The 12,058-nt window shown below is 26.4% G+C and overlaps 1 protein-coding gene across 1 annotated transcript in view; it reads left to right on the top strand.

Annotated features, from left to right (window-relative positions):
• The window catches only part of LOC100210853 (uncharacterized), an 87,290-nt gene that overhangs the window by 6,156 nt on the left and 69,076 nt on the right, over positions 1 to 12,058 (top strand). The window contains exons 4-6 of the mRNA XM_065795700.1: positions 128 to 659; positions 766 to 926; positions 3,219 to 3,373. Coding sequence (XP_065651772.1) covers positions 128 to 659; positions 766 to 926; positions 3,219 to 3,373 — 848 coding nt within the window. The remainder of the gene's footprint in view (positions 1 to 127; positions 660 to 765; positions 927 to 3,218; positions 3,374 to 12,058) is intronic.

A 12,058-nucleotide genomic window follows, 5' to 3' on the forward strand; every position in this document is an offset into this window, starting at 1 on the left:
TAACTGTATTTTTTTTTTACATCTAATTTTCATGTTACTAACTAAACATAGCCTTTGGCAATGTAAATACTTATCTTGATGTGATACTATAAATGATGCCATAGATGTAAATTGTTTTATTATTTAGATTTCTCAGATCTTTCTCATCTGGTAGATGATGATCATCAGGGTGAACAATATAGTAATTTAGCTGAGCATGAAAATCATGAGAAAGAGGATACTGATGAAGCTGAATACCCAGACCATAAAACACATGAGTCTAGACCAAATCTAAAAGAACATGCGTTTGCTGATAACAGTAAATTTCACAATAGAGATCAAGATGACGATTCTACAGATTCAACTGAGGATCAAAAAGAAAACTTTGACTCAAAATATAATAAAATAAACAGTGATGATGAACAAAATGAATTTGATAATGAAAACAAAATATCTCATGAGTTTGGAAATGAAGCACACAATCATGGAAGGCAAAATCAACACGTTTTGCTTCACAAACCTAAAGAAGAACCACATGATCATGATGATGCTTATGATATTAATGGTAAAATTCATAATCCTAATAAAAAAAATCATGCACGTAGAGATGATTCGCTTGATCAGAATGATGATTTAAATGTTTGGAAAAATATTGTTCAAATGAACAGCAAGATAGAACCGTAAGTTGTGCTGCAGTCTTAATTTAACAATATTAGGTTTTTAAATTTGTTAAAGTTTTAATTAGGTTGTTGTCATTTTTTGTAATTTGTACTATTTATATTTTAGAAGTGAAGGTATGGAAACAACAGATAATACATTAGTAGATTCTGAAGAATCTGATGCAGCTGCTCTAACCCCGACAGATCCTAAAATTTTAGCTGGGTTTGGTGTCAATGATCAACGTTTTGGTGAAACATGGTTTGAAGGGCAAAAAAATATTGAACGTGGTAAGCATAACATCTTTTAACATAGGTGTAAATGAATCATTGATGATGAAATGCAAATAAGCCTTTTGCTCCATACTTACTTTACTATTTAAAGGGAGTTGGTGCCATGTTTTATTCTATAAAGTTTATTTATCTGTGTGTGTATATGCAGTCACGTTACTAGTGGTGCAGAGGGTGTGGGGGCACCAGGAGACTACATCACAACCTGACACAGAGAGGTGACACCAAAATGTAAAAAATGCAATATGGACAGAACTGCTCATGCTCGTGTTCATTTTGTTTTGTGTTAGACCTAACCAATAGTATTCAGGTTATGATTTTGTGATATTCCTTTATTAATAACTCTGCTGTTGCTTCATTTCACACTAAAATCTTTTGACTTTTATTCAAGATCAAAAGATTGTGTTTTGTATGACTTTCACAAAATGTTGTATTTTGAATGTCTTTTACAAAAGATTGTTTTTCAAATGGCTTTCAAAATTTGAAAACAAAAATTGAAGACACTATAGTGTTTTGTTGGTTTTCTGATTAGCCATAATGTTTTCCGAATTTATTATCTTGGGTTTGTTTACCATAAAACTACCTACTTTTGATGTTTAATTTTCTAAAAGAAGTCATATAGTGTTTTACTACAATGATTTTCAAGTGTTGAAAATCACCTCTTCAAGCTGTTAAGGAGCAATTAGCATTCATTTTAGAAATATAACAGGTTGATGAAAATTAGTTATTCTTTAGTATCTTGGGGAAACATATAATAAATTCCCTACAGAGGCTAATATTTATTATGGTTTTTTGACTAAATTTATTTCACTATCATATACTCCCTCCGTTCCAAGAGTTACTGTTAATAAATTATGTTGTTAACTTTTTTGTTTTTACTATAAAATATATGTTATATATTTTATTAATATGTTTTATTTGTATTTTATTATATAATATAATATATATTTTATATAAAAAATAAATAATTAACAATATAATTTATTTTCAATAATTCTTTACATTAAATGCAAATTAGAACTGTATTTCTAATTGGAGGGAGTATTATTTTTAAGATAACTTAAGATTTTGCTTGTTATTACAAAGGATCAAAAAATAATTACATGTTTACTACTAAAAGTTTCATGTAAAAGTGCATTATGTTATTTTGTTAAAAAATATTTTGTTCTAATTATACACAAAACTAAATGTGAAGAAATAATTAAAAAGCCTTTTATTGTTTGCAAGTGTGCTTCGATGCACAACCACGAGCCCAAAGATTAGGAAACCGAAGGTTTCCTAATCTTTGGGTTTGTGGTTGTCAAGCAAAAACTTGTTTTCGTGACGACACTTTGATGTAATTTCAGAATTTTTGATTTTTTGTGGAGGCAAAGTAAGCATTTTTTTCTGACATTATTGTAAGCGGGAACTTTTTTAATTATTGACCAATCAATCACTAAGTTGGGTCTTACTTTAAGGTTTTATTTGCCATATGTACTTGGAAAGGGTGGTTGAATTTTTCAATTTTTTATTTGTGAAGGAGTCTTTGTGGTTAGCCCATCGTTTCTTCCATTTGCCTTTTGATAAGCCAGTATAAACTTTTTTTGGAATGTTAGGGAAAAGGGCTTGTAATTGTTTCTGCACAGAACAGGCTTTGTAATTGTTTCTACATGTTTTTTGTTTTTTTTTGTGCATAATTAGAACAAAATATTTAACCAAATAACTTAATTTATTTTTACCTGACGATTGCTAACGCATGAAACTTTTAGTAGTAAACATTATGTAGTTATTTTTTACTTTATCTTGTCAAACTAAAAAAACAAAAAAATATTGTATATACACACTCATACAAGAAATAAAATTGTTAACAAAGAAGACTGAAAAATGTTTTAATCTCAAAAACTTTTTCTTTAATCAATAGACTTCCTGGACAAATCAAGACTCTCAGTTTATGTATATACACTCTGATGCATCTATCCCCAGATTAGCAGTTGATATAACAAAAATAAAAAAAAATACAGATTATATAAAGTTGATATTTTGCAAAAGCTTTTTTTTACCAAAGTAAACTGACACGAGTGTGGAGGCAGGTGCGGGCAAAATTTCCGCCAATATGTATATATATATTTATATATATATATACATATATATATATATATATATATATAAAAAACAATATATATATATATATATATATATATATATATATATATATATATATATATATATATATATATATATATATATATATATATAAATATATATATATATATATATATATATATATATATATATAAATTTATTTAATTAAAGAGACATCTAAAGTTAAACATCATGATTTATCTACAAGAAAAAGTTTTAAAGACGAATATGCAGATGAAATGAATGAGTTAGAATCTTATGTCAACACCAATAATGAAGAAAATGTGTATAATATCGGGAATCATAAACCAAAAAAAAGACATCATGTGAGTTGATTTTTTTTTTTATTATTCCTATGATTTTTAATAAAAAATTAAGGTTATTAATAATTTTTGTTTTTAATAATAATAATAATCAATATTAGTAATATTTCTATTCGTTAATATTTTACTCATTTAACTAATGCATAGTTTTTTTTTACCTATTTTGTCTTCCTATACATAACTATTTTGTTTTTATATAGTCTTTTTGACTACTTGAATATTGTTAAATACTATGTATTTGTTTACTTTTGAATTCATTGTATTAGTTTGATTACTTGAATACTGTTTGATTACTTGCTATTTGAGTCTAATTTTATTATTATTGTTATTTTTATTGTTATAATTGTTGTTACTGTTTTTACCCGCCAAAATTTGTCTCGGCTTTAAAACTTAATCTTGTGGTTTTATGTTTTTAAGAAAGGGTTTTGGATTTCTGAGAGTATAGTTTATTATAATTATTAAAAAAACTCTTGTTTTCCTTTTCCTTTAGAGCAGAGAAAAATAACAAAATCAGTAGTACGCACAACATACACTTACACCATACACACAAGCACTCCAGCTTCTGCGAAGTAAAGCAGTATTAAGAAGAACGTTAGCTACTAATCTATATATATAAATATATATATATATAAATATATATATATATAAATATATATATATATATATAAATATATATATATAAATATATATATATATATATATATAATATATATATATATATATATATATATATATATATATATATATATATATATATATATATATATATATATATATATATATATATATATATATATATATAAAGAGTTTTATACCTTATCAATAACGTCAATGATTAAATTTAATACATTACCTCCACAGTACATTGTCAGAAGAAAATTCTGCTTATATTGCCGTTCTCTAACTTAGAAGTAGTTCAAACAACAAATCTGTGATCAAGCTTCAATTATTGTCTGTAGTCAACCTCAAATGTCAATAGTGATTGTTGCTTAACATGAAACAAACATGGTTTAGATTTTGACTAAGAAAGTTCATTTATTTTTAGTTTTTTTTATTTGGATGAGTAAGCAATTACTACACACAAGAAAAAATCACGAAACCAAATACGTTCGAAAATATTCATAAAACTTTTGTCCTAAAGCAAAGTATTTTTATTCAGTATTCCTAAAACTTGTATCATATTGATAAGAAAAATTAAAGCATTTTGACAGAAAAAAAAAAATCATTAAAAATTTATTTTCGGAAAAAAATTTTGATATGAAAAATAAAATACAAACGTTTAAGTTCCTTTGAGAAATGCTATTAGAAGAAATTACACGATAAAAACAATAAAGATGTTTTCCTCTTTGATTTAATGTTTCTTTCTTAGCTAAACTTCCACATTGGTAACATTTTTATGTGTATGACACTAATTTCTATTATAGCACTAGAAAAAAAAGTTTACCCATTGGGTTACTTAACATAAATTTACACTTTCTGGTAACTCGTTACAATGTTTTTTTTATTTTAATTTTTTTTGGTGAAAAAGAATGTTGGAATTTTTTTTTCCTGACAACTTAAGGTGGTAGGCCTATAAAAAACTTTTTTCAAGCATCAAAGTTATATTAACTACAAAACTAAGCAGTTGTTATAAATAATTATAAAACTAAACATAAAATCAAAAAAATATATAAAAAAAGTGCCTCGCTTGCCTCGAAATTTTATTAAAAAGTGTGAAAAAAACGAAAACTTCAAAACACAATTTCTCAAAAATGACAATAAATCAAAATTCCAAATTTGGTATGGTAGTTCTACATATGTATAAAATTCATTTGTCATAGGGTTTTTAAATTTGCCTCCCTAGTTCAGATTATATTGACTTTTAAACTTGAATATATATTTTTATGAAAAAACTCTCACAGATAAAACTACATTGTAGCGCCCCAAAACAAGAAATTTTAAAAATCTTATGACAAATGAATTCTTTATGTATGAAGAACATATCCTGAAAATTTCAGCTTAATTGCTGAATTTAAACTGGAGATATCATGTTTTAAAATTTAAAAAAAAACTAAAAATCTCAAAATGAGAAAAATCAAGTCAAAAATTAAAAACCAAAATTTATGTCTATAAACACTCCTTAAAAGCTACCAGAGCTATATGAATCTGTTTTTTCAGTATCTAAGTATCCCTTATGAAGAGATCTAAGTTTTTTTCTTTGCTTTTTGCATATTGAAGTTGATTTACGACTCTTGTTTACAATTCCTTTTTTTGGTCCTTTAAAACCAGTTTTGGAATAGTCACTGATCCTAACAATCCGAAGTAACTTAAAACAGATTTTACCCCATCTCCTTCATCATTATAATGAACTATTGCAGAGTTTATACAAAGTTCAAATGTTCTTCTACTTACAAAAATATTTTTAGGTCAACGAGTCCATAAAATTGAATAAAATGCTTCATTTGAATTTTGGGTTGGGTCCATATAAAATCATGTAAACATTTTCTAAGCAAATTGTCATCAGATAAATCTTTAAAAATAGGTTTTATTATATTATGAATAAAGATAGGTAAGTTAATTTTGTTAGTGTGAGTATTTGTAACTTTAAGCTTGTCTAATTGCCACTTGCACCAGAAATATTTATCCCTAGGACACATAGAATGACGAATGCTATTATCACTGAAATTTGTGCTGGGCCACAAAACTGCTCCTACTGCTTTTTTCATTGCATAAATGTTGTTAGTGTTATTTCTAATTGCAATACCATAATAATTCTGCATTAAGTTATTTGCACTATTAGTCATATTTATTTTTCCGTGTAGGGGTTTCTCTGTTCCTTTATACTTCTGAATGATTTTTCGCAAGCGTGTACCAAGTCGCTTTTGCACATGCCCAATGCATTCTAATTTTATTGGTTGAATATTATAATTTTTATATGGATTAGATTATTCAACTTCTTTAAAAGAGGAAGTATCACCATCCCCTAGGTATTCATGATAAATCAAATTATATTTTTCAACTGATCGAGAAAAGATTTCCGATGCACCATCTGCTTCCATTGCACCAGATGACTTTATATGGTTAATGTGACATGTGTGATCTGCTTTCCGTAAAAAATTTTGCTTGTTGCTTTTTTCAGAAGACAATTCCAATTATACACAAGTACAACTTGTTTGATTTAAATCAAGAGTTGAAAGATTCATAAATAATGATTTTATGCCACATCCAATATTAAACAGTTTAGTATGACAATTATTATAAGAAAATGTGACTTAAAAGCATGACCAAAAACACCGCAGATCAATATTATATTGGAAAAAAAAGCTTTACAAGATTTGTCATTTTGGCCATCTAATTTGGGTAAAAAAAGGTCTCAACTTTTCGTTGCTATGGCGTTGCTAAGGCAAATAAATAAACTAGCTAATAAAATATGTTAATTTAAACCCTTTTAGTTTGATCAAACCTAAACAAGTCATATGTCAGCAGATAGAGGATAAATTTTTATATAAAAACAATAAATAAAATATTTTTTCATTTTTTGATCAAAAATCTCTATTTTTCATAGGTCTACCACCTTAAAATATTAATAATAATTTAGTTTTATTCCGTAATAAAGTTAGTTCTCGATAACTCGAACCTCCAAAAGACCAAGGAAAATGGTTCGAATTCCCGTTGAATTTTTGAACTTTGTCTGATATGAAATTAGTTCGAGTTAAGGCGATTTTTCTTTATTTAACGGTAAAGAATACACACCGACGACATGGGTTTCGAAGTGGAGGAGCACAATCGTCAATTTCTAAAAAAAGTCCTCTATATCTTGATTTTTAAGAAAAAAAGTCCTTTAGGAAAAAAGTAACATTTGAAAGCGACACAATGAGTTATTATTCTGGTAATAAAATTGCGTCTGAATTTATGTTTTATTTGAAATGACTTCATTTAAAAATAGTTTTAATTTTTTTATCATTTAAAAAAATTTAAGTCATTTTTCAAAAAAATAAAAAAACTCATTTAAAAAAAAAATCTTTAATTCCCATATAAAAAGTTCGAGTTATTTGAAGAAATTTGCTGAAAGGGAACAATAAAATGGTTTGACTTGACAAAGTTCGACTCAACCGAGGAATTTTGATCAGACTTCAAAGGACCAACTGAAATAGTTCGAGTTGAACGTTGTTTGACTTGGGATAAACATTAATTTCAAAAATGAAAAAACTTGATCATTTTACTTAGTTCTTAAGTTTGATAAATATTTTTTATGAGAAATCTAATATACTATATGACCAAATATACTATTACGTAATATTAATACGCAGCATATTCCGAGTAGCAAACAATAGTGGCGCAATGTTGTTTTTATACTGTAAACAATATTGCACTAATACCATTTGCTTCTCAGGTATTATTAAAGATAACTTCTTCTTATAATTATACTTGAGGTGCTCCATTATGTAGCACCAATTTGTTTTGCAAAATATCTACCAGAAGTTGTTTATTATATGGTGTTAAAGATTGTGAGGGAAGAGAAATTTATTCATAGTGTTTAAATATGTAAATGCCTCCTTTATTTCTCTTAATTAGCATCTTTTGGTCAAATCGCTTCTAAATCATCATTAATAATTATATACTGGTTTTTACAGTTTTTAGTTTAAAAGATTGTGGTTAAAACAAATAAAAATCTGTTAAGAATCAGTTTAAAACAGTTATGAATCAGTTTAATATAATTGTCTATAAATATGTCAAATGTTTTTCATTCTATTTTTAGAAATTTCTCTAAGATTTTTAAATTTATCTGCTAAAATTTACTCTTTACTTTAGATAATAGCTTTTTTACATATATGGAGGCAAATGAGCAATACGATTATAATTTTGTCATATAACAATTTGCACTACTTTTAATATTTAGTTTTTGTAAAAAAACTTATTTCTGAATGCAAGTACACAGGGTCATCCGGGTCTCGTGAAGAATACTTTATAACTTAGGTCTTATCACTTTTTAAAGAATTTTTTTAAAATAAGCTTTGATTTGAACGCTTTTTTGTTGTTATTTTTATATAGATCTTTTATAAACATAATTTAAAATATTTAAATCAAAATGAAAAGCTCTTTAATGCTTAGTCTTACTTTTACTAATGCAGTTTTGGACGCAATGGTTACAGTTCTGGCTCAGAACCAAGAGATCCAAAGGTCGACACTTGCTCTAGCCCCTTATGCGACATTGGTAAGAAAGAAGGCGTGAATTTCCGAGTTAAATGGTCTTACACAATGCTCTGTGATAAGACTGTAAAGACTTCTGGTCGCGCCTAAATAAGCACAACAAAAAAAAAAGTTGCTCAAAGTTTAAAATTGACTCGCTCATAAATATTACTGGTTCCATTATCCAAGAGTGCTTTCGAATGTATGGATTTGTTAGTCTTTTAATCATTAAAACCAACAAGTTCCAATGTTTTGACGTAAAGCTTAATCATCATTTTTTTATTTTCGTATTTAAAAATATCTTTTTTTATAATACTAGAAAATGTAAAAAATATGAAAAACATGATATTCCGTTGAAAAGCTCTGTTACTTTCATAAACTGTTTTATCTGTAATTCGATTAAAAATCTCCTGCAATTCCTTAAACTCATTGTTGTCAGTACAATTTAATTTGAATCATTATCTCCATTATTGTTATTTGGTTCATCGCTTTTTTAAATACTTTTTGTTTTTTGCCCTAGCACATTTGGGTAAAAACAATATCAATTACGATACAATTGTCTCATAAATTATTTGCCCTCACTTTTGCATTATTGCAGCACCATTGTTAGTAGATGCGGGTATTTTAATAGATTCCATTATCCAAAAGTGCTTTTGAATGTAGCATACTTATGGCTTTTGAATGTATGGACTTACTAGTCTTTTAATAATCAAGACCAACGAGTTCCACTGAGTTTTGACGTAAAGCTAAAAATGTGATTATATACTCAAACTAACTTAATTTAACTCTAAAACTAAAACTTTGTTTAAAAAAATCATCACAGGGTGCTGTGGCTTATCATTTTCCGGCGTTTACTTTGCAGAGTACATAAAAATAAGTATTGTCCTAACAAAGTGTCATTGTCTTCGTCCAAGTCTAGAATAAGTTTTTTTAATGACGGAATAACTTAAAGTGAAAAAATAAGTAATAAAATTTGAAAGATCGCATTGGTAGGCACAAAAAATGGGTCATTTAAAGAACAAGATAGTTAAGAAAAATTTTATACACTATATTACAAAACAAAATTTTGCTCTCTGAGCAAATTTGATTGAATGCAGAGGTTCGAGCACATCAAGTCACTCACACGTATGCTTGAAATGCAGGGGGCATTTAATGAAAAATTGCGTAGACTTTTTTTGGGATTCTGTTTTTTGGTACTTGATTGGTACGGGTTTTATATAAATGAAATGAAATTAGGCGCAAATTTTATTGGATGATATTATTGCTTAGGGTGCCCTGTTTCCTCATTTTTTCAAAATCTTAAGTCAAGCTTGTTTTGTGAGGTGCAGGCTTATTTAAAAAAGATAATAATTGTAAAGTTTGGAACAATTGAATATTTAGGGGAAGCACAGTAACGTATCTTGTGTAAATTTTAGATTTCGCGCTTTTTTTTCTATACTTTTAAAAATTTTGCTGTCAGTTTCAAAATATTTTATTTTTCACAACATGACGTATTACAGATAAAAAAACAAAGTAACGAATAAAATTAATAGTAAGAATTAATTTAAAAAGCTAAAAATATAAACTCCATAAAATACATTACGCAGATTAAAAAATCAGTCATTCTTTTGTTTTTAACATTGATAGTTAAAAAAATATAAAAAGTAAGTTTTCAAGACAATGCAAAAATAAGCAATTAAAACTTTATGGGAATATTTCTGAGATTTTTAGGATAATTTTTGAAAATTCAAAAATAATATAAAATTTGAATTTATTGATAAGTTCTGTGTAAGTTGTTGAACGATAACAAGTAACACTGCTGGAAAGCAACTTATGACAATATGTTGCTTTCCAGCAGTGTTACATGTTGTTGTGTCAAAGTTAATACCAAATAAAGTTTCAAGCTGAGTGAACATTCATGCAAAGCAAATTTCAGTCTTGTTACAGGTATCTTTAGTATTTAACTCAACAGTTAGTTGTGTTTCTCCTTTTTGATGAATCTGTTCCAGCAATTGAACAATCAGTTACAGCTTTGAAATTGTTGAACACTAAAAGAAAAGTAAAAAAACTTTTTGGAAACCGAAGCTGGTAACTAATTAATTCCTAATTTTTAGTCGCTGATATACTTTAAATTGTTGAGGAGCACTGCAAACAGGTGTTTCTTATAGAAAGAAAAGAAATCCAAAATAATATCTGATTTTCTTTATATCATTTTTTGACTTATTGTAAACATTAGTAGCATATAACTTTTGTTCTGGGCAACTCTTAAATATGTTTTTTTTACTCCAATTTTTTAATCTGTATGTAGTTTACTTTGTGTAGTAAAAAATGACATACTCTAGTTATTCATAGTTCTTGTATGATCACTGAAAAAGTTCTAGTATAATTATTTTTTACATAAATACAAATTTTTAATGAGTCTGCACATCACATAAAAAGTAAAAATTGATTTAAAACCAGGGATTCCTTACCTATTTTTATCTTCAGCAAAAATGTTTGCGTTTTCAGCAAAGTTTGGGCACCACGAGTGCTCAGATGAATACTTAACAAAAACATAACAACATAATTATTACACTACATAGTTAATTAAAAACTGCATAACTAGAAAAAATAATCACATTTTTTAAAATCAATCTTACATTTAATATTATTAATTGTTTGCATTGTTACAATTTGAAACTTAATTGCTTATATACTTATAAAATTGCAATAATATGTATACATATATATATATATATATATATATATATATATATATATATATATATATATATATATATATATATATATATATATATATATAAAATATATATATATATATATATATATATATATATATATATATATATATATATATATATATATATATGTATATATATATATAACAGTAACATACTTATAACTTATACAATGTACATATACATATAACATATACAATAATGTTACGTTACAATCTTCACATTGGTCTTCGCAGTGGTCGTAGAAACATGTCGCTTTAAGGCACAAGTAACTAAAGATTTTCATACGAGTAAATTAATTGCAATTTACTAGAAGGTTATTTATATCATTCAAGCCTTAATCAAAATTAATATTGTCAACGCGTTAAAATTAAAGCGTACTCATGTTTTGTAGAAATAAAATAAAAATGTGAATAAATTAAATCAACTAAAGATAACAAAAATAATGATGATTATGATGGTTTGAATGATGTCAAAATTATTGACTAAGGGAAAATCATTAATAATGCCATAAGTTAAGAAGGAAAAGTATAGAGTGAAAATGAGGGAGTCTAGTATCTGGGACAGAACACAAAAGGTCCATTATTGGTTATAATGTAGTATAAAAGTGGGTTTGAGAAATAAAAAGATAAATTATAAGTTATAGTCTAAAAAAAACTTTTTTTGTTTTTCACTAATCAACAAACACCTAAAACATTGACAATACTACCCAATAATAAACAAATAATTGATTATACTAAACTGAAAATTAAAAATTTTTGTGAGTTATTTCAATTAATCATGCAATTCATTTTTTTCATTA

The sequence above is a fragment of the Hydra vulgaris genome, chromosome 04, assembly GCF_038396675.1.
Source record: "Hydra vulgaris chromosome 04, alternate assembly HydraT2T_AEP".
Taxonomy (NCBI): Eukaryota; Metazoa; Cnidaria; class Hydrozoa; order Anthoathecata; family Hydridae; genus Hydra; species Hydra vulgaris.